Source organism: Myxine glutinosa, chromosome 4 (assembly GCF_964187855.1).
Source record: "Myxine glutinosa chromosome 4, kmMyxGlut1.1, whole genome shotgun sequence".
Lineage (NCBI taxonomy): Eukaryota > Metazoa > Chordata > Myxini > Myxiniformes > Myxinidae > Myxine > Myxine glutinosa.
This window is the reverse complement of record NC_136264.1, coordinates 195,758,685-195,783,228: the sequence shown is the minus strand read 5'-3', so window position 1 is coordinate 195,783,228 and position 24,544 is coordinate 195,758,685. Positions and strand designations below refer to the sequence as shown.

At 42.0% G+C, this 24,544-nt stretch overlaps 2 protein-coding genes across 6 annotated transcripts in view; both read left to right on the top strand.

Moving 5' to 3' along the window:
* TSEN2 (tRNA splicing endonuclease subunit 2) overlaps positions 1-24,544 on the top strand; it is an 841,321-nt gene that overhangs the window by 523,306 nt on the left and 293,471 nt on the right. The window lies entirely within an intron of this gene.
* ERMARD (ER membrane associated RNA degradation) overlaps positions 1-24,544 on the top strand; it is a 143,209-nt gene that overhangs the window by 3,401 nt on the left and 115,264 nt on the right. For all 5 annotated transcript variants that reach the window (XM_078776845.1, XM_078776844.1, XM_078776846.1 and 2 more), the window contains one exon: positions 12,180-12,319. In XM_078776845.1, coding sequence (XP_078632971.1) covers positions 12,251-12,319 — 69 coding nt within the window. In that variant the 5' untranslated portion in view covers positions 12,180-12,250. The remainder of the gene's footprint in view (positions 1-12,179; positions 12,320-24,544) is intronic.

Below are 24,544 nucleotides of genomic sequence, written 5' to 3'. Positions count from 1 at the left end.
CGGAGCGCGTACGGCGCTCGACAAAATCGATCCGGAGCGCGGGTACTGCGCTCGACGAAAGTATAACGGCGAAATTTCGAATTTGTTTTACGAAACTCGAATTTTGAAAGTCGCGCTATGGCGGATCAAGACGGCTGGGGTCCGGTAGGGGAGAGTGAAGCAGGGTCGGTCCAGGACCAAATTGAGACACGTGAGGAGAGCGAAACAGCGGGGGTAGCAGACGCGCGAAATGGCGCCTCGCACATAGCTACGTGGGCCGCACCCGCTGCACAAGTGGGAGGGATGGCCCAGATGCAGGTCCTCATGGAGCAATTTATGGCGCAAATGCAGGCGTCCCTCAAACTGCAGAGTAACCAATTGGGGGTAATGGGGAACCGGATGGATGCTCAGGGTGAGCGATTGGAGGGCCAAATGGGGGCCAATAGCCAACGGTTAGAACAAAGAATGGGGTCCAATAGCGAGAAATTGAGGGAGGACATGGGGGCGCAGATCGGAGGGTTAGGGAGTAGAATAGAGGGATTAGACAATAGATTAGGGGAAATACAGGAGGGGTTAACGGGGGTAGAAAACAGAATGGCCGCTCAAGAGAATCAGATAGAGGGAGTGAAAAATGGGTTAGAGGGGTTAGAAAACAGGATGGAAGGCAAATTGAGGGACATGAGGGACCAAGCGGAAAGGGAAGTTAACCAAATGGGGCAGCAGATAGAAGGGGTCAGAATGGGGGTAGAAACCAAACTGGATGCTCACAGGGAGGAAATGGAGCAGATGAGGGTGGCATCTGGGCAGGAGATGCAAGTGATGGGAGAGGAGATCAGAAGAGGAGTGGGTGAGGAGGTCGGAGGAGTGCGCGAGGAGGTGAGGCACTGTAAGGAGCGCATGGAGAAAGAGGTGAGAAAGGGGATTGTAAAATTGCAAGGTGGTATAGAGGAGTTGACGCTGGGAGTAGAACAACTGACAGTGGGACAAAAGGAGTTGGGGGACCAGGTAAAGAAGAACACAGCGGTAATAGAGGGTTTAAAATCGACACAGAAGGAGATGAAAAAGGACGTAGGGGTAATTAAAAAAGAGTGCCAGACGGTACATGAGGACCTGACGAGGAAAATGGACAAGGTGGTAGAGGTAATGGAGGTTAAAGAGCGGGAGGTGCGGGAGCACATAGAAAAAAATAAAGTGGAGTTAGAGGAAGAACTTAAAGGGGCGCACGAAGAGATGAAGGAGATGAAGCAAAAATTAGAAGAAGTGGAAGAAGGGGTGAGCGAAATTAAGAAGCGACGGAGAGAGGATAAGAAAGAGATAAAGGAGGAAGTAAAAGAATTGGTCCAAAGTCTGTGTTCGGATCGTGATGATGTGCTCATTAACCGGATGAGGGATTCGCAGGTGATGGAGGAGAAGCGAAGAGGAAGAGGACCCGGTGTAAGTGGTGACCAATATGGTCGTGCGTATGATGCGCCAGGGGATTTAATAAGCTTGGGGGTCGAGATGGACCCGGGTGTTCGTGAGAGGCCGTTGGTGAAGTGTGCGACAGGTCTGGTGTGCGAAAGAGGAGGTGTGCGAGAAAGTCCGACTCTGGGGTGTGTGAGGAAAAAGTGCGTGCCAAGGAGTAGTGAGGGTGCTGGCGAGAGTGAGTCGGTCGTAGCGCGTGTGCGAGGGAGCACATGGAAGCGCGGTGTGGTGAGTGTTACAGAGGGTGTAACGGGAGAGTGTGCGCGAGAAAGGTGTGTGACCGACAGGTGCATGAGGAAAGAGTGCGCTGTCAGAAGTAAGGAAGAGTGTCCACCTGTGGTGAGTGTTACAGAGGGTGTAACGGGAGAGTGTGCGCGAGAAAGGTGTGTGACGGGACATTTACCCTGGACACGGATGCGAGCCAGGAAGGATTGGGCGCAGTTTTGTCTCAGACACAGGAGGGCGTGGAGAGAGTGATTGGTTATTATAGTCGGGCCTTAAGTAGGCCCGAGAGAAATTATTGCGTCACTCGCAAAGAGTTATTGGCTATGCTGGCTGCCATGAACCATTTCCACCCGTACTTGTACGGGCGGAAATTTTTGGTTAGAACTGACCATTCCTCCTTGCAATGGCTCCTTCGGTTCAAGGAACCGGAGGGCCAAATTGCAAGGTGGTTGGAAAAGTTGCAGCAGTACGATTTTGATGTGGCCCATAGGGCCGGGAAGGCCCATGGTAATGCGGACGCACTCTCTCGGCGTCCTTGTCTGGGGGAAAACTGTAAATTTTGTGCGAGACACGAGGAGAGGGAGCAATTGGGCGATTCCGCCCCGATTCTCGTCGTCCGGGCAACCCGGGTGAGAGGGCCAATTTTGCCACTAACCGCGGACGAGGAATTTGGAGAGTTGGCTTGGAGCACGGCCCAGCAGGAGGATCCTGTTCTGGGGCCGGTGTTCCAATGGGTCAAATTGGGGCAAAGACCAAAGGGGGAAGAGGTCACCCCCCTCGGGGCGCAGACAAAGGCATATTGGGCTCAGTGGCAGACCCTGGAATTGAAAGGCAACATCTTGTATCGCAAGTGGGTGGAGGTTCCCTCTGATCGAACTTCCTGGCTGGTGATAGTCCCTGACAAATTCAAGAACGTCATATTGCAACAGGTGCATGGTACCCGCTCCGGCGGCCATTTGGGCAGGACAAAGACAATATCTCGGGTCCGCCGGAGGTTCTATTGGGTGAATATGGGGCGCGACATACAGGACTGGTGTCGGAGATGCGACGCCTGTTCTGCCAAAAAGGGACCAGCACGGAGGATGAGGGCCCCCCTTCAATTACATCAGGTGGGGGCCCCCCTTGAGCGGGTGGCTATGGATATTCTAGGACCGCTGCCCCGCACCCGCCAAGGTAATAAGTATATCCTCGTTGTAATGGACTATTTCACCAAGTGGCCGGAGGCCTACGCCCTCCCCAACCAAGAAGCAGGGGTGGTAGCGCAGGCCTTCGTGGAAGGATTTGTGTGCCGGCATGGGATTCCACAGGAGTTGCACACCGACCAGGGACGAAATTTTGAGAGCAAATTACTAAAAGATGTGTGCAGTCTCCTGTCAATTCGAAAAACCAGGACAACGCCTTTAAGACCTCAATCTGACGGGATGGTGGAAAGATTCAACCGAACTTTAATCCAACAACTGGCACTGTTCACCACCACCCGTCAGGATGACTGGGACGAACATCTCCCTTATTTGCTCATGGCCTACCGAACCAGCCAGCACGGGGCCACCGCATGCAGTCCAGCGTTGCTTATGTATGGGCGGGAGTTACGGGCTCCCGCCGACTTGCTATGCGGTCCCGTGCCAGACACAGTGGTTAACCCGCCGAGGGAGGGGTACGCACGTCACCTAGAGGAAGGCATGGAGCTAGTCCATGCCTTCGCCCGCCGCCAACTCCATCTGGCGGGGGAAAAGATGAAGCGCAGGTACGACGACCGGAGCCAGGGGAGTCAATACGCTCCGGGGATGAAGATTTGGTTCTTTAACCCCCGGAGGCGGAAGGGAAGGTGCCCAAAACTCACCTCCCCCTGGCAAGGCCCAGGAGTCGTCCTGTCGCAAATCTGTGACGTGGTCTTTAAGATCAAAATGGGGCCACGAGCCCTCCCTCGGATCGTCCACGCCGACCGGATAAGACCTTACACCGGCGAGCAGGCGCCCCCGTGGATCGCCTCGGCTTTAGATGCCGAGGCGGGACCCAGTACCTCTGAATAAGGGGGGCTTATTAGTGCCAGAGGACTGGGGGATTGAGGAGCGATAGGCCCGGTGGGAGAGGGTGGCATCCCTGCCACCTTTCCCATGTGTGGGGGGCAAAGGAGCAATAGATTATGGGGTGTATGGCAGTGAAAACTAGCCCGGGTGGGTTAGGATATTGTGTGTAGGGATCTAGAGAAGATGACCTTAGGTAACGTTAAGGTTAGTTAGTGACTGATACCTGTAGTGGGGACGCAGGTAGATTAGTGTGGATTATAATGACGAGGGAGCGCAATAGTTAAAGGGACGACTGGGAAGCGCAAGTTTCAGAAGGGAGTAGTTAGCTGAGATGATGCTGTGTGTGTGAGGATTGAACAAGTGCGATTGCACAGGTGTGCAACTGGACAGGTGTGTGGAGCAGTGTATGAGTAGTGAGTGTTGTGGATCAGCGCGAATGCGCTTGGGGAGAGAAGGGTGCAGGTGGCACCAGGTGTGAGAGCACAGGTGTGCAGGTACAGGTGTGTGGAGAGAGTTGGAGTGAGTGGTACGGAGTGGTGTGCATGGTGCGAAGGTGCGGATGGGGGAAGAGTGGACCCCTTTCACGAGTACCCGGGGCGGGTAGTGTAAGTGTTAGGTAGAGGGTATAGGTAAGTTGTGGTTAGATATTGGCATCTGTGGTGCGGTTGCAGAATGGTGTTGTGAATGGGTGCATTAGTGTTGTGGAAATGGCTGGGCGTGTAGCCTGTTAGTGTGTGTAGTTGGTTGGGCACTCCACCACTGTGAGGATGTCGGCCAGGTGAGGCCGCAGGTGGGCTCTGGGAGCCGGTAGTTGTGAGTGGGTGCCTGAGGATCCCGGGTGTGGATCGGGCAGCCCAGTGCCAGAGAGGGCACGGAGTGGGGAGAGAGCCAGAGGGCCTTCCCCTGGTAGTTAGGTTAGGGTAAGGAGCAGGTAAGCTCGGAGGCAACTGCAGTGGTGGAGGTGTGCAGGTGGGTAGACCCACTGGGAGAGGTACACGTCGCAGCCCAGAAATTGTACGAGGGCACCGGGAGATGAATCGGGGGAGTGAGACCCCAAATTGAAGAGCACCACAGTTTGGCCAATGGGAATTGGTTTTTAGAACCCATAGTGTAAGAGGGCCAATGGTTTGGCCGGAGAAAGCCCCCGGGTAGTGTAAAGTTGTTAAAGTCATTTAGGAGATAGTTAGGATTGATGAACCTGTCGCACCATACGCAGCCACTTGCCTGTGGTGATGATGATGACTCCACACCTGTGTTTTCTTTGTTTGTTGCAGGAAATGAGATTGCTGTGAGGATTTGTGAGACGCATCACGACGTGGATGAGACATTGGGGTGATTCCATCTCTCCCTCCCTAGGAGGGACTGATGATGAATTGGTGATGGCAAATTTTGATGTTCAGTTGGAGATGGCAAATTTTGATGAGAGTTGAAAATGGCAAATTTGATTGGTTAGGAGGGAGAGAAGACGAATTTGGTATATGGGAGGAACGGGGAAGACAGTAGGGATGTTTGTTGATTTGTAAAGTAGATGTTTATGAGTAGTGTTGTGTTGTGTGGATGCAGTAAGGGGTAAGGGAGGGGCCATGTAGGTTACCTGGTGGGGGGGGGGGCGTACGATAGGAACGTACCTGTCTCACCTGGTTCCCATGTGCCCCCAGTGTGCATCACCTTACATTGCGTGCACTTTTGCGCCCTTACCACCTTACTCACTTGTCTGCTTCTTTTGTCTCCCACCTCCGAGGATCTGGCTTTGGGGTAGAGAGAGAGGAGAGAGAGGTGCTGGCTGCGCAGTTGTGGGCCTGCACTTTCGCTGTTCGCTGCCTGGATCGGTACACCATATGGACCGCAATGTTTGTGGCCACCCACAATGGACCGCAGTTCGTTTGCGGCCAAGCACCACCCGGGGATGGACCTATGGATCAACGTGGCACCTATGCCATACAGGTGAACCACTAATAGTTAACACCACCAAGTGCACCACAAGAAGAGCAAGAGACACCTGCAGGGTTAGGGGTTGTTGAAGTTATTTTTATTCCAAGGAACAATGGTGACTGCACCGATTGGTGGTGGGGTGGTGCTGTTGATGCTCAGGAAAGGGTGCTCTGCACGTTATTAAAGGCCGTCGGCCACAGAGCACTCGTGGGTTGGTGTATCGATGTTGGCAAGCGCGCTCTCTCTATGCATAACATCTGCATGTGTTCCTCCAAAAACAGGTCCTGGATCGTAGTGTAAATAGCAGCGTAGTCTTGTAAATAATGCTCCCTACCGGCTGTATGTTTAGTTTGAGAATTCTTTCCGGATTCGGTTATCCTGTGGGTGTGTTTCTGTGAGGAGAAGGGTGCAACGTCGCAGGGGGACATATTTACTCATTTGTGAATATCTGTAAAACTGTCGCACTCAGGGTAGAGTTAATAGTAGAGGGAACTACATTGCGTGCCACACTAAAGTAGGTAAAAATTTATCGGGTCGGGACGCCCCGAGGGTAGAGAAGGGTGCAATGTTGCGAATATGGAATTTGGCCTCCATATCCGCTTGTAAATATTCCCCTATTTTCTCCGATACTCCCCAACTCTCCCTTACCCCATTCCCTAGTCCCATTGTCTGTAAACAACACCCATTAGAGCCGATCTTCCCCTTCATCCCCCCATTAAATGTCGTGCCCAGGTCCCCCGCACCACACGTAGACAATTATAGGACATCTTGCTAGTTATTCTTAATCTATGTCAGTTAAGGACTTGTTTCCATTAATTATGACTCTTCGTTGCACCAGAATGTGATTATATGGCACCTGTTAGGAAGTTTAGGACCTCCCCATACCTCTCCGCATCTCTTCCCCATGAAGAAGCGCCAACTACAACAACAACAACAAAAGAGGGGGGCGGCGCGGTGACGGCATGGGGAGTGGGCGTCCTCCTTCCGGCTCGGTTAGCCACCATTGACCACGCGCTCCACGGGGTTACCACGAAGGGGCTCCCTGTCGGCCCCTCGTCAAGGGCGGAGCCGGTAACCCCCGCACCCAATGAGAAGCCATGGGCCGATGCCATCTGGGGCGGCGCTAACGAGCCGAGGGCGTGTCACTCCCCGCCGGATATATACGCGGCCCCGCGCCGGACGTGATGAGAGATGCGCCCCGAGCTTGGAAGGAAAAGACGCCACCCTCCCGAGCGCTGAGCGACCTCCCCAGCTTGAGACCAAAGTCGCGACCCACAAGCGCTGTGATACCTTCACGCATCTCTGGACACCACCGTACGTGATTCTGTCCCTGAGCCAGCGTAGCGCGATTAGTCAACATTCGGGCACAATCGGGTAACTTGTGCGGACACGACGGCCATTCCGCTCGGCCCACCTTAACATCAAAGTCGTGTCTGTAACAATATTTACTACCACAAATTGTACAACGATACCCTTTGTTTTATGATACAGAAACTCAACGTTTTGTGCACACCATCAATACACTTCAATGTGAACTCCATTTGTCATGTGCAGGACATCAAGGCAGTGTCTGCATCCACCAGTGTGCATGCAGCTGTGATCCAAGAACGAAGATCCTGCAGGTTTGCCATCTTAGTGTTGTGGATAAGATCTTTGACAAACCCCCACATAAAAAAAATCAATGGGAGGAGGGGGAAATCTTGTGATCATGGGGGCCAGGCAGTTGGTCCGTCTTGGCCAATCCAGCGACCTGGAAATTTTTCATTCAGGACGGCTCGACCGACTATGGCCCAATGAGGAGCGCCATTCTGTTGAGAAATGATATCTGGTTGCACGTCTTCAAGGCGAATCCTTCCAACATGTTCATGTAAATTGTTGAGGTCATTGTATCCTCTGCAAAGAAAAACGGACCCACCAAGTGGTCATGTGGAGGGCCAAACCAAACATTGACCTTTGGACTGTCATGTACAGTCACGTGAAAAAGTAAGTACACCCCATGTAAAGTTTTGACTTTTTCAGCATATTTCAACATACAACTATATGATCTTCATTTCAACAATATTGATAGATAACGGTGATATAATATAACAAATATCATGAAACATTTACATTTTGTAGTCCATTGTATAATTTAAATAAACATAAATGCAAATTTCGCATGTGGAAAAAGTAAGTACACCCATGGCTCTAATAGGTGGTATTGCCCCCTTTGGCAGAAACAACCTCAAGTAGGCGTTTCTTATAACTGTCTACTCGTCTCTGACATCGACTGGGAAAAATTTTTGCCCACTCCTCCATGCAGAATTCTTTCAGCTGTGCGATGTTTGAGGGGTTTCTTGCATGCACAGCTCGTTTCAAATCCCCCCACAACATCTCGATGGGATTAAGATCCGGGCTTTGACTTCGCCATTCCAGAACCCTCCATTTCTTTCTTTTCAGCCATTCCTTGGTGGATTTACTGGTATGTTTAGGGTCATTGTCATGTTGCAAGGTCCACCTTCGGTTGAGCTTCAACTTTCCGACAGATGGCCTCACATTATCCTCAAGCACCCTCTGGTACAATGAAGAATTCATAGTGGATTATATGATGGTGAGCTGCCCAGGCCCTGATGCAGCAGAGCTGCCCCAAACCATAATATTTCCACCGCCATGCTTTACAGTTGGTATCAGGTTCTTGTGGTCAAATGCTGTATTTGGTTTTCGCCAAACATGTCTTCTGGTACTGTAGCCAAATAGCTCTACCTTTGACTCATCTGTCCAGAGCACATTGTTCCAGAAGTGCTGGTCTTTGCCTAGATGTTCATTGGCAAACTTTAGTCTTGCCCTGATGTTCTTTCTGGACAGCAAATGTTTCCTCCTAGCACACCTCCCATGTAGATCAAATTTGTGCATCCTCTTTCTAATGGTCGACTCGTGTACTTTGACATCAACAGTGGCAAGAGCTACCTGTAGGTCCTGTGATGACATTCTGGGGTTCTTAGAGACTTCTTTCACCATCTTGCGGTCCGCTCTCGGGTTGCACTTGCTGGGGCGGCCTGGCCTGAACAAGTTGGCAGTTGTTTGGAATCTTCTCCACTTGTAGATGATCTTCCGGACAGTCGAATGATTGATTTCAAATTGTTTGGAGATCTTTTTAAATCCCTTCCCAGACTCGTAGGCATCTATAACCTTCTTTCTGAAGGCTTCAGAGAGCTCTTTTGATCTAGGCATGGTGACGCCGCAGACTTCAACAACAAAGAGCAAACCAAACGAAATGTCTGAGGTTTAAATAAGACAGCTTCATCCAAGATCCTCTCTAACGATGTTCTAATCATTTGCACCTGAGCTGGTGCACCTGATTCTAATTTTAGGTATTTGAAGTAGTGATAAATGTAGGGGTGTACTTACTTTTTCCACATGCGAAACTTGCATTTATGTTTAATTAAATTATACAATGGACTACAAAATGTAAATGTTTCATGATATTTGTTATATTATATCACCTTTATCTATCAATATTGTTGAAATGAAGATCAAATACCTGTTTGTTGAAATATGTTGAAAAAGTCAAAACTTTACATGGGGTGTACTTACTTTTTCATGTGACTGTATGTGTTCAATTACCATGTGGGGGTTTTCAGAGTCCCAAGATACTCACGTTGTGCCAGTTGACCTTCTCCGATACATGAAGGCAAGCTTCGTCTGTGACCATGACCTTTTTCAGGTAATCTTTGTCATCCTATATGTGACTGAGAATTTCCAAGGCAAAAGCCTTGTTTGGGTCTGTCATTTGGTTTGAGTTCCTGCTTAATCTGCACCTTATAGGCATAAATCTTCAGTCTTTTATGAAAAATCCTGTGTACAGTGGGAGTTGGTATTCCCAGTTCTCTGGATGTGTGTGGCTCTGGATTTTCTGGGAATTTGTTGAAATGATTCACGCACTCGTTCAACATCTGCTGCACTTATGCCTGGTCGACTGGTACTTTCTGTTTCTGACAACTTCCAGTCTCCTTAAACCTCTTGTATCACAATCTGAGACTAGTCTGTGATGGTGGATTCCTTCCGTACCTTGTACGGAAATTACGGTGAATATGCATGCCGGATCTCACCTTGATGAACCATTCGACGCACTGAGCTTTCTCCTGTGGAGTCGCCATTTTATTTTACATTAAACCACCAGACGTGAAAATAAAGAAAACTTTGAGTTTCTGTATTATATAAAACAAAGGTATTATAATCGTTGTAATGTTTATGGTACTAAATATATTAACAACCAAAGTTGTCCATGTGTTTTTGGAACACCCTGTATGACTGTGTGTGGAGAGAAGGATTTTGGAAGGTGCTGGAAATTTACAGAATTGTGAGCCCCACTGACGGGATCATCCCAATTTTGAGCCGTGTGAGTAGTCAGCCTGTTGGGCAAATCAGTGACCAGCGCCTTCTTCTTGGTCTTGCACACTCTGCCGTCTCTTGACTCTGTCCCTCCCAGGTTTCTGCAGGGTGCTCATGGTCTGGCAGTAAATCCTCTTGTTAAACTCCCAAAATCCAGGCTCCCTGCTCACCTCCACTCATTTTATCTCTTGTCTCTCACATGTGGAACCAACTTCCCTCGTCTGGTCAGTCCCATTCTTCCCTCCAGGGCTTCAAGACAGCAGTTCACCACTAGCTGAGGTCATCCTCCATCCATACTCATATTTTCTACCCCAAATTACCCCATTCCTAAGTACACCCCATTATCCAGGTACTGGGTATTGTGATTTTTTTTTCCCCCTCTCCCTCACCTCTTTTGGCTTGTTAGTTGTTGATTGGGTTGTTGCTTTTCTGTTTCATCCCCACTTTCCCCCTTCCTCTTCCTGCTCTGTTTAATTCAGCTTGTGCGCAGCTTGTTCACCCCCTGTGTCTTTCTCCCCCTCCCCTTGATATCACTCTTACTTCTACTCTGCTGTTGGTGTTTCCCCCTTTCCATTTTGTTCCCATCCATTCTGCTCGTGCTTTTCCACACCCCTCGATCATACAAAAAAAAAAGGGCATTCCACAGAAAGTGATGAGGCTGATCAGAAGTTTGCACGAGGATACAGAGGCCAGTGTGAGAATTTGGGGAGAAAGAATTTTGGCAGAATGGTTTAAGGTAAAGACCGGAGTGAGACAGGGATGCATCCGGTCTCCCAACCTGTTCAACATCCTATTCGACCATGTGCTTCATTTTGTCGAGAGAGAAAGTCAAGTAAGGAAGGAGCCAAGATTGAAGGTCAGAAACTATGGGAATTGGCTTACTGTGACAGTTTCAAGACTTGCAACACTCCTCTGAAGGATCATTGATGAAAGTGAGAGATTTGTTTTGAAGGTGAGTATTCTCGAGACAAAGTGGATGATTGTGACGAGGAAGAATCAAAAAGGAGATGAAGAATTGAAGATGAGGGATGAAGTGATTGAGAAAGTAGGTTCATTCAATTAAGGGAGGTAGTGACAAGGAAGTGAAGAGAAGGCTGACATTGGTGGGACGGCTGCTCAATAAATCTGAGCAGAGATCTCTGGAGAAGAAGGGATGTGAGCAAACAAACCATGATGAAGGTGTACGGTGCAGCAGTAATCTCTGTGTTGCTGTATGGGTCGGAGAGCTGGACTTGGACGAAGGAGGAGAAAAGTAGACTGGATGGTTTTGATAACAGGTGCATGAGAAGAATACTCGGGGTCCACTTGATGCAGAGAGTAACAAACGAGGAAGTGAAGATAAAAAAAAAACTGGAAAGAGAAAGTTAAGTCTCCAAAGGGACAGAGGAAATTAAGTGAAATAACATTTCTCAAAGTTTTTTCGTAGATGTCTAAGGATCATCATCTGAATCTGAACGTGAACGGACTTATTTGGACTGCGCTCGAATGACTCACGAACATGTTCACCATCCTCACCACTTGTTCTTGGCTCGCCTTCCCCTTTCCTCTTCAGGATGTGACCAGTATCCATAAAGTTTTCATTCTGCTCATATCGCTTTTCTCAATGATGGCTGCCTTCCATAGGTCGGCCTGAAGGCTGAAGCTTCGTTGAACCTGTGCAGCTGCTTTGCTCCTATGAACTTGGCAACACACTGCGCTTTTTATTGTTATTTCATGTGATCCCATTTTATTTTATTTTTGTTGCGGTTTGAATTTGGAACAAGAATAACGGTGGACACCCCATATTACCTGGTGGAAAAGATTTACTGCACTCTGCATAATTTTGGAGATAAATATTACACTTTGGAGAGGATTACAATATTACCCATTGGAGATCTTTCATTACTACATCCATTGATAATTATTATCTTTGCAATAAAAATAAAAATTCCCACCCTAATCATTTTCGCTCAGATTGTCAGGGACCAGACCGATTGCGCGTCAAGAAAGAGAAAAAGTTAACGAAAGACAAAAAGCGGTTGGAGTTAACGAAAGAGAAAACGTTTTATTTGAGGATGCAGAATGATGTTTTATTATAACACTCAAGGCTAAGACCCTGCTCCACATCAAACCGGGGTCTAATGTTACATTTGATACTTTGTGTAATGTTGCCATACATCCATACGATATCCCTTTTGTTAGGATCTCGGCTGGATTACTGCTCCATCATCTCCTCGCTGGGTTCCATCGCTTGCCATGTTCACGACTTTCTGATGTCACAAAGTGTTCAGACATTCGAAGAAAATTATTACAAGTGGCTTGTGTGGACAAATACCCCACAGGTAAGAACAATCTATCATAATAAAAGAGAATGTGTGTGTCTGTCAGTGTGTCTCCTCCATAACACCAGAACCATGAAACCTTGTGACCCAAAACTTTGCATACGTACTAAGGGACCTCCAAGGGAGTCCAAGAGTGAAAACTGGGTGATTGGGTAAGTTTAAACACCCCTTTTGACGATAATTAACAGCCTTATTAAATTAAAACAAAAACAGGCTTTATCCTTGGTCAGCCCAACTTCACCTTGCAGGGGTCTTCGCCGCCATTTTATTTCGGCCTTTTCAAACATGCCTTGCCTTGGAACCACAATGTAATGTCATGGACTAATTAAAGCATATTGTTACATTTGTTACGGGTAGAGATGTTACTTACGGGTAGAGATGAATCTCATAGGAAAGGCAGGATTGTGTAGATTAACATGGACCGTGTGACGCGAAGAAGAAGAACCTCAATGTAACCAAGTAGGAAATCTGTATAGACATAGAGTAAGATCGTATATGTGTCTCTATTCGAGGGGTGGAGCTATGCTAATTAGGTAGTATAATCCCCAGTGTGTAATTGCCCTCCTGTGATTTCCCCTACGTTTTATTTCATCAAAAAGGGCTGCCATTACAACAACAACCATGATCGCCGAGAGTACCCGAACATTTGCCAGTCGGCAAGCAAACCCTGCCCAGCCGAACATTCCCAAATGGCAGGCTAGACTCCACCTTGATGACTTGTAACGGAGAAACCATGCCCCGAGCTTCGTGACTGGTTAAGGAGCCATGGGATGATGTAATGGGACTTCAGGATTGATCGGGGGGTGACGTCAGCGAGGGACAAAGGAGGGTGAGTCCCTCCTCCCTCTCCCTTTCTTGGTCCTGGCTACGTGGCGAACAGTCGCATTGTTGGCCCTCTCTTGGTCCTGGCTGCATGGCGAGCGGTCACATTCCTGGCTCATGTGCGATCGTGGAGAGGAGGATGAAGAGGACTCACACTCTCTCTCTCTCTCTCTCTCTCTCTCTCCCTCTCTCTCTCTCTCTCTCTCTCTCTCTCTCTTGTGTCGGCTTTGGGATCGAACGGGGGGACATTTGGCTGCCTGCTGCACGGCTCGGTGCGCTTCCACGATTGACCGGTGCCATTTTTCGGGCGTTTTGATGCGCGGTCCTCTCAGCGACCAATCCCAACAAAGTACTCGTCGAGACCAGAGCTGAGTGCCAAATCAAAAGGGGGATTTTTTTTTCTCCCTGTGGCATGTAATTGTGTCGGATTGGAGACGTCTCAAATTAGGATTTAGTTGTTACTTCAACATTAATTTTTACCTCATTGCTTTATTTCATTCAATTCATTATTTGTTGCATTTTACTTTGTGTCTTGTCCGTTTACTTGTTTGTGGGTGCGAGTAAAAAAAACCCCCATGGCGGCTGTCCGATCAGATAAGGCTTCGGGCCTTTCCCCCACACGCGAAAAGATAAATCCTGCCAAGTTTCGAAACACGCCTCGGAATTAAAGCAACGTTCGGCTATCTGCCCAAGGCTGGTCTTCATCGGCTACGGACTTGACAATAAAATCAAAATCTGTCTTCAGATTTGAGGATCGGAGCTGTTGGACTAAATAACTGAAAATTGTGTAAAAATTCTTTTAAAAAAGTGAAATCTGTAAATTTGAAAAATTCACTGATTCTTATAACAAAGCGTATAAGAGTATTTATTTAAGGAAGGCGATGCTCCCACCTTCTCCATATTCAGCGAAGCAACGGGTGATTGTGACCTTACTCCTTTAAGCTCCCAAGGTTAATCATGACAAAACTTTGTAGGATCACATTAAACGGTCATTTTCTCATGATTAATAACTTATAAACACACGAGCCACCACCTGTCACCATCTCCGAGGTAGATCCATACATACAATCTCTATATATAAAGGAGGAGTGTCTGTCTGTCTGGATGTCCGCTTATAACTCAAGAACTACACATCGGAGACAAGTTTTAGACACAGATTCGGAATCAGCATAAAATTCCGGTGGTTATAGGCTACTTTTTATTTTAATATCAATGGTTTAAAAAACCGGGCCAGCTGCAATTCCATGGTGTAGTTTGTGGCGGCGCTATTGCCCCTTTCCGATCCCATGACGCATTGCGGTTCCGATTCGCGATAAGGTCTATGCGCTATCACCGACACTTTTCCACCTTTTCCATACCTTTTAATCAGATTTACCTTATCGTCCATCGTAACCACATTACGCTTGGAAACACTAGCATTATCCTTCTTCGGACCCATGGCTAACACAGACACAGTAAAGGAATACTGTACGTCGCCTCTGTTTTGAATGAGAATCAGCGGTTGCGCGTACATACAGTATACTGTACGTACATATTTATATATTTTTAATGTGCTTTTTATTGTATTTTAAATTGTTTTTTAGCTTCTTTTATTGTTAATTTATGTACTATTTTATTTATTTTAAATATATTTTTAAGGAAAACAAATGTTTTCACGTCCGTAGGAGTGATGTAATGTCGCACATAATGACGTTCGCTGCCCGGTCATGAAAGAAATTATGATTATCTTGACAAAGTGACATGCAGATCAGGCAGTAAACCTCCCAACTGAGTTTCTCAACAGTCGTCAGCCTCAATTCTAAAATCCTTAATTTTCATCCTATTGACTTGAACTTTGAATAGGATTTACATATCGGCTTACTGAATTAAACCACCAACTATTTTTGAGATTGGCGTAGGCCAAAAGGTCAACGTAGGCCAAAGGTCAACCACCTTTTTTTTTAGTTTCTAAAATCCTCAATTTTCATCCGATTCACTTGAAATTTGAATGGGATTTACATATCAGCAAACTGAATTCAACCAACAACTATTTTTGAGATCACCATAGGCCAAAAGAGCAACATAGGCCAAAAGTCAACAACAATTTCAAATTTCTAAAATCCTCAACTTTCATCTGATTGACTTGAAATGTGAAGAGGATTTGCATATCAGGTCACTGAAATTGAACCACCAATTCTTTTTGAGGTCAGCATAGGCCAAAAAGTAAACATAGGCCAAAGGTCAACAACTTAAGGTGAAGTTTTTAAAATCCTACATTTTCATCCAATTGACTTGAAATTTGGATAGGATTTGCATATCGGGTCACCTAATTCAACCACCAATTATTTTTGAGGTCTAAAGGTGAAAATGAGAAATTGACAAAGTGACAGATGAAGATCAGGCAGTAAACTTCCCAACTGAGTTTCTCAACAGTCTTCAGCCTCAAGGATTCCCAACACACAGATTGATTCTCAAGGTGGGAGCACCAATCATGCTTCTAAGGAATCTTGATCCACCAAAGCTGTGTAATGGAACACGATTGACAATCCAGTAAATGATGCCGCATGTCCTAGAGGCAACCATCCTCTCAGGACAATACAGAGGAGAGAAAGTATTCATTCCAAGGATACCATTTATTCCACCTGACCTTCCATTCTCCTTCAAGAGGCTTCAGTTCCCCATCAGGCTATGTTTTGCTATGTCCATCAACAAGGCGCAGGGGCAATCAATGAAGGTTGTAGGCCTGAACTTCACAGAACAAGTGTTTGCCCATGGCCAGCTGTACGTGGGCTGCTCGAGGGTTGGAAAACCAAGCAATCTTTATGTCTTGGCACCAAGTAAGAAAACCAGAAATGTTGTATACCAAGAGGTTTTGAGAAATTGAAAATTGAAAAAACGTCATGTAGGAAATGTACTGTGATATTGCTCTAAAATATACATGTTCTTTTCATCATATATTTGTATTATTCTTATTCAACCCGGGCGAAGCCGGGTACCTCAGCTAGTGCTTTATAAAAAGCCCAATTGTTTTTTCGAATTTTAGTTCGGATATCTGTATAATCGGTGATATGGTGATCTCCGATCATCAAATATGGTATCAGATGTGAAAAAATAACTGTTAATTACGACGTTACAATTATTGGTAAAATCAGAGAAGGAGCCACGTGACCTCTCAAATGCATGAATCGCTAATTATTTAAAAAGCAAAAATAGGACAAACACAACCTATACATCAATTTAAAGGTAATTCTACTGCTCATTTAACGCCATAACTCTTAAGGGTGAAAGAAGAGTTTGTAGAAAAAAAGATTACCACCTTCCCTAATTTATCGAAATATACACCCTGCAAAAATTTTTAAATAAGCGATTTTGATCCGTGTAACTATATAGTTGTTTAGAGACTTTTCGGATTGTCTGAAACAAAACGGATTTTGAATATATTTTTTCACATGGTCAACTGTATGTGGGGCTGCTCTAGAGTTTGAATACCAAACAATTTGTATGTTCTGGCCCGTGATGGAAAAACATTCAATATTGTCTACCCAAAAGCATTACAATAGTATTTTCAATTAAGTTGATATTTCTGTTCATTATTTTGCAGCTTGATAAATAAAATGTTTGTGTCTAAATATGTGCTTAATTGTGGTCATCCAATAGATGTACGTTAGATCCCGGACAACGCCGGTGCCTTTGTGGGAGGGAGGGAAGGGGTGGGAGGAGCGAGGGAAGGGGTGGAGGTGGGAGTTTGGAGGAGGGTTGGTGAGAGGAGGGAGGGGATGGGTGGAGTGGGAGTTTGGAGGGAGGGTTGGTGAGAGGACGGAGGGGGATGGGTGGAGTGGGAGTTTGGAGGGTGGGGTAGAAGGGAGGGGAATGGGTGGAGGTGGGAGTTTGGAGGGAGAGGTGGGGTGGGAGGAGGCAGGGGAAGGGGTGGGAGGAGGGAGGGGGAGGTGTGGTGAGAGGAGGGAGCGAAAGGGTGGAGGTAGGAAAAGAAGTTGGGTGGCAATCCAGAGGGAGGTAAGTAGTGTAATAATGTTGCTTCTGGGACACCTCCGTTTAACATGGGAAATCCCTATCTAATGTCATTTACCCCCTTGTCTTTTTCAAAAATCATAAACACCTCTATTTCTCCCACCCTCATCTTTATGAACCTTTTGTCTGTAGTACCTATCCTTAATGTTGTTCATTAGACCACTCAAACACTACAAATATTTGTTTTCTCTTATAGACCTATCATCCTTCTTCTACATATCATCTGGCAGATTAATCTTTGACCCATTCACTTCCATATTAATTCTTTCCCTCCCTCATTGCCCCTAAACACCTATATTTCTCTCACCCTGTTCTTTACGAACCTTCTAACCTTTTGACATGTTATCCTTATTCATTAGACCACTTAAACACCTGTGATCCTTCTGACCTCATGGACCTTTTAACCTTTTACTCTTAATATCATCTGGTGAATATAACCCACTCAAACAACGACCCTACAAATATTTGTTTATGCGTGGGAAATAATTTAATTCTCCTACAACTCTCTTCACCATCTAATATATTAACAAAAAATATGTTTGAGTTTGGTTCTTTATTAAGATATTTTAACTGAGCTAAGATAAAATGGTAAACCTCCCTCAATGTTCTTGCTTGAGCGCCTCCAGTGCCACATACCATTTTTAAATTAAAGTATATATTTTCCTGACAACCATCAAAGTTTTCCGTCCACTCAAAAATATTTCCATCTTTTTTACCCAATTCACCGGTATTTAAATTAATTCTCTTATTTGTTTTGTGAACTTTTTTACCAGTTGCCTTTTCAATTATACCTATTTGATATTTTTCACATTCATTATGTTTTCCATTTATATACCAAGGTTGATTACACCTCCACTCTTTAGTCTGGTTGATACTTGGTTCTATCATTTATATAATAGTAAAAAAGGCGGCGGTAGCCCGTTAAAATCCCCAACCCCCCCCCCCCCCTTTTTAACTTATCACTTATATATATCTTATCACTTATATATATCTTATCACTTATATATATATCTTATCACTTATATACTTATATAACCATAAGGGAGACTATCAATTCCATTTTCTAAAATAAACCTCTTATCATCAAAAGCCCCCAATGCTTTCTTATTTATCTCTTCTGAATATAATTGATGTTTATAACTTCTTATTCCATTAATCTTTCTAAACTCTTCTTTCTTTGTTGTTAAACAGTTATAATAATCCTTAAAGTTTATTGTTTCTTTAATAACATTTTTCTTTACACCTTTTAACTTCTTATCAGTCTTTTCAACGTTATTCACAATGTATTTATAAGCATAAGCCTTTGACCTCAATCCCACAAATTCACTCATAACATTTCCTCCTAATTCATCCTTGAACTTTCCAATCACCTTTTTATTTTTAGAAGAGAACAACTCACTCTCTGGACTGTAATTACTCGTGTCATAGATATTAATGTCTCTTTTCATGTCTGAATAAACATCGTTGGTATTAATTTTCAAAATAAAACTATCTGTATCCATATAAAGTAGATTAACATCATTTTGATATTTCTTCCTCAAGTTATTATAAAAGTAATCATACATTAATGACTTTGATAAATCAAGAATTGTTGTTCCAATATAAATAGGTTTGTTCATTTCAATACTCTCTTTAATCAAATGGATCGCACAAAAGTTCTCAGTAAAGACCTCAGCTCGAGTAAAACTCGGTCTATTAATTAATTTTGATGCTTGTTCCCAAGATGTTGATAGTCTGATATTTTGTCTTTTCCTCACATTCTCCATAGTCTTACCAAAGACCGCATTATTCATCAATTTATAAAAGTCTTTCTCAAAATCTGTTTTTGACTCTGTTCTTCTTTGTGTATTAAAATCAATGTACCCCTTTAACCAATGACTTTGATTGAACTTTAGAACCCTATGGATCTTCTCTACTCTTAGACCTTTTGATAAATATTGTCGCAAATTTCTTTGGTGTAGAACATAATTTTTCTTGTTATATAATGTAGTAAGTAATTTTTCTGTTGATTCACCTATATCAAACGATCGTTGATAATCACTCAACCATTCTTTCTTTGGACTTGCTTTCTCACAAGCAAATGGGAGATCTTTGTGTAGGTTATGGAGTTCCTCTGGATATTTTAAATCAATTTCAAAATAATAACCAACTTTTTCTTCATCCAATTCTTTTTGTGTAGAGATACATACATCTTGTAAAACGTTTTTGTAGTCTTTTTCCTTTACCCATCTAAGTTTTCCATAAGGAAGAGCCTGAGACATTGCCCAGCCATACAGGTTGTTCGCGTCATAGTACATCAAGTAAGAACTCTCTTTCGTTGGATCATAATTTGGAAGATATTTGTTATTTGCTTTTGCGTATCTACTCGAGCAGACTTGTGAAATTCCACCTCTTTTTGCCTTTTCAATCATCAAAAGCATATCAACATCGGTTATCAAATCCAAATCTTGTTTTGTCATTTTCAACATCGCACTCCAGGCCAATCCAGGTGCTGTGTAGTAGTGAGCAGGATCCAATCCATATCCAGTGCGACAAACAGATCTAAAGGCTTCAAATACATCGGCCAATAAAAGCACATCAGTTTTGAGATACAAATCGTGATACTCGCCAAGATTCTTGATGTTATATTTTTCCCAAACATTTTGTGCGTGTACATAATCTTTATCAGATATATGACTATTATTTAATTTGTTATAGAAATTTTCTTTTGAAGGAAGTTGTGTTTCATTGAATCTCTCAAATGAGTCCATATAGTCATAGGGGTAAATTCCCTTTTGTGTTAGAAAATCTTTATCTAAAAAATACTCTGAAAGACATGGAAACTCTTTTAGATTTTGAACCAAGTTAACCAATGGACTTGCCATGAATTTAAATGTATCAAGAAATCTGATATGAGTAATAGGAGATGTGTGAATTGTTTTTGTGAATGAAATGTATTTCTGATCCGTGTTTGGAATTGCTGAGATACTTCCAGAAGTCTTTGAGAGTTCCTTGATAAATAGATGTGTATCATAATGAGCGTTGTTATGAAGAAAGACAGGAATGAAAGAGGGGAGTTGATAATTAATATTACAACTTTGATGAGCCGGACCTCTATATTTACCAGTGAGATGACAATGGTCTCTAACCTTTAGACCTTTACCAATTTTCTCCTCACAAATATGACAGACATTGTTTTTTATAAATTCCCTTTTTTCTTTACTTGTTAAGGACATTGGTTTATTGGTTTCTCTCATTATCTTGGTTAATCGAACACAGTCTTTTTCTAGTCGTTTCACAAACTCCTCTGGGGTATTTGAGCCTCTATACATCTCTAACTTGTTATATTTATCACCAACGGATGATTTGATATAATAACAAAAACCACAAGGAGTATGTTTTTGATATTTATTTGTGTATGATTCTTTTGGATCTTGAGAAGCAGTATCAATTTTTTCTAAAATACTTTCAAAATCAGCATATATAACAAATGGATGTTTGATCTTTTTATTTTCATCTTTGAATGTGATCTTTGAGCCTTCTTTAGGCATATTGATTACCGTTGATTTATGTTCGCCACAATAATTTGAATGTTTATCTAATCTTTCTTGTGAATTGAAGAAGTTAAGACAACGCAAACAAATATATATTTTATTTGTTCTCTTACAGACTTGTGGTTTTATTAATTTAGCAATATCTTTGATGTATGTATAATGTGAATTTTCGTCTGAATTAAAATATAGAAGATTAATATGAGTTTGTTTACAATTGTCAGAAAGCTTTAAAACCTGAATGTTGTTTGTTTCTGTTAGACCATAAACATTAACTGATAAATTATTCATCTTTTCAAATTTAGGAATATCATTTAAAGTCATCGGAAACTTTAGATCTTTCGTATTTAATGTATTCTCATATTTTTTATAATGAGATACTCTTTCATCATGAAAATGTGGAGGATGTAAGTGTGCTAAAATAGACCAGAGAAAACATTTATTGTCTTTATTTTTGATATTGATAACTGCTTTTCTATTTTTGATAACACTGGGTAAATCAATGTAAGAAGAAGCTTTTAGAGGATCTGATTTAAGAATATGAATGTCTATGTAAATAATTTTTCCTATATTGAATCCACTTCCTACGATTGAATTATCCACATCTTGCTCTTGTTTAATAAGTTCATCATAGACTCCTGATGTTTTAAAATCTTGATATGAAGATATAAAGTGTGGCTCAGTTCTCATGTATGGTGCATCTATAACTCCTTCATCCTTTGTCATTTCTAATTTTACTCCCATATAAAATTTAAGTGGTTTCATTTCCTTTAGTGTTTTTTCAATCAACGTTTGAACAGCAGGTTTAACTATTTCTACAGCATCAACTATAGACTCTGGTTCAGGAGGTTTGAAGTTAAAGACTCTTATTTTAATATGTCCTTTGAATGCTCCATCAGAGTTTTTAGTTGTGATAAAATTTGATAAATGTAGATTTGTTTTAAGATGTATTTTGAAGCCTTTCTTGAGGATATTTTTATTACATGTAGAACAGTGTTTTGTTTCAGGTGGAAGAGGGGAAAGTTTGTTTAAAATGTTGTATGTATGTTTTGCGGTGAGAATATGTTGTTTATAATATTTTACTTCCTTCTCGCAAGTATCACAATAAACCATATTTATAGCGTGAGAAAACGTGGTGTTTTATATATATCACTGTGCTTAAAATAAAACACTTTTGAGCTTTACAGCTCCGTTTTATATATATCGCTGTGCTTAAACTAAAACACTTTTTCACTCAGAATCATCTAAGTCATAACTATCACATGAATACTCAGAATCATACTCAGAGTCATCAATAAAGCTACTCTCATAACTATCATTTGAGCACAAACTATTAGTATCATAACTATCATCTGTGTTCAATGAAATACTATCATCACCATCGTCCAAGTTCAATGAAATACTATCATCACTATCGTCTGAGTTCAATGAAATAGTAAAATCTTCACTGCTGTATTGACTCATATTTAATTAGCAAGAAAAATATTCCCATCAATATCTATATACTTTCTTTCATTAACAGATTCAATCTCTACAATTTTTATATCAAAAGTTATCTTTAAATAATCTCTAACTATCATAGAACGAAATGACATTTCACCAGAAATATTAACATCATTCATTTTACTTAGATCTACACCCTTTGGATTATTAAAGAAAATACAAATGTCTCCTCTAGAATTATTAATGGTCTTATCATTCTTTTTCAAAGTATCGTGGTCAATCACTTTTTCAAGCTTTGAATAAATTGCCAGGAGTAGAGGAGAAACTTTTGTTAGATTTACTTTAATGGATGTCTTTCCAGGTATAGTTAGAGCTCTTCCTTTAAATGAAATAGAGGGGCTCATGTTATTTTCCATAACTGGTTTTACCCAAAAATTTCCATATTTATCTTTGTTCAATTTAACATCTTTGACATATTTTTCTATATCTTCCACCGAAGTAGAGATTGATTGAAATTTGTCTTTTGTGCTTTGAAACATTGTATTTATTAATGAATAAACTTGCGTTTAGTTTAAGTAAAAATTTACCACATAAATATGATAAGTTCTGAAGGATATTTAGAATTTCCAGACTCTCCATATGATAAATTAGAGAATTGTCCGGCTTGTGATAGAGTGGGGCTTAATGATGAGGATTCATATAAACAATGTATTTTCTGTGATTTAATTTTAATTAATGATAATAAGAAATATAAAAAAATATATAACTCTTTTAAATTAGAACTAAAAATGAATTACTTTACAAGATTAATAAGAGAGATGAATGTTAAGTATTGTGATGATAATACACCATTTCTTTCAAGGGAAGAGACTAATTGTATTGAGGAAATGTATAAGGGTTTAATGATATTTATTATTCAAAATAATTTTAATGGAAATGTTAATACAAGATACTATATAAATAAAATAATGGATTATTTTGAAATTAAACCCGAACTCAGGATAAAATATAGAGTTTCTCAAATAGCTCAAAAAAAGTTGGATAACTTGTTTTCCAAATATATAAATGAATGATTTTTTACCCGTTTGGGAAAATAAGATAAAATTTAATAACCATAAAAACATTCCAAATTCATTGAGATGTCTAATAGTTGGTTCAAGCGGATGTGGAAAAACCTGTTTACTTTTAAAGATGCTCCTTGGTTCTAATTTTTTAGATTATGATAATTTAATAATTTTTACAAAGTCAAGTTTTCAACCCGAGTATCAACTACTCTCACAGGGTTTTAATGCGGGTCTTAAAAAGGAAGACATTATCGGTTTATTTAAACTTCAAAACAAACTAAATGATTATAATATTGATGATATAATACAATTATTTTGTGATACACAGAAATCAAAATCGAAACCCATAACTTGTATTCTCAGTGATAATACGGATGATATACCTTCACCTCAAGATTTAGATAAATCAAAAAAGAACCTTGTCATCTTTGATGATTGTGTTAATGAGAGAAACCAAACAGTAATGGATAGCTACTATACAAGAGGGAGACATTCTTCTTGTAATTGTATATATCTTAGTCAATCATATTTTCAACTCCCTCGACGCTCAATAAGAAACAATGCCAATACTTTTATTTTATTTAAGTTAAATTCAATAGATGTAAATAATTTTTGGAGAGATAATTGCTCTACGTTATGTAGTAAAAAAGAATTTGAAAATTATATGAAACACACGATTGGAAAATATAAATATATTGTTGTGAAACAAGATGAGATACTAAATGATATTTTTCAATAAATAAATACAGAAAATGAATACTGAAGAAAGAGAAAGAAAGTTTAAGGAACATCAACAATTAGTTTCAAAAGTTGTTAAACAACAGGAAGAGATAAAGAAGAAACGGAGACAGAAACTAACTGGTGAAGAAGCCTTTGAAAGAAAACAAGAGAAATTCTTTAAACCACTTTTGAAAACTCAACACCCTACAGTTCCCACGGTAGAATTTACTCCGAAAAAACTTCAAATGCTCAAAGATTTTAGTCAGATAACAAAACAAGAACTTGGTGAATTAGAATATGATGACGAGGGATTATTTCGGAAACTTGAGGAGGTAAATCAACCCCCTAATTATGTTGTGGAAGCTCTTCAAAACAATGAATATTCGGCGGGTTCAAAAACCAGAGCAGGTCTCATTCCAACAGAAGAACCAGCAGTGTTTCATCTTGTGGAAGAAAAGGTATTGATATTTAATGATGAATTGATGTTCTTGAGTTCTACTCAACCAAATGTTAAATTAACTCCAAGATTAATGTTTCTTCTAACAAACCCCGGATTCAGCGGTTCAAAATATTTTGAGGAACCACTTGATATGGAAAGAGAGGAAGATAGGGTATATATTGAGTTGCTAAATGCACTT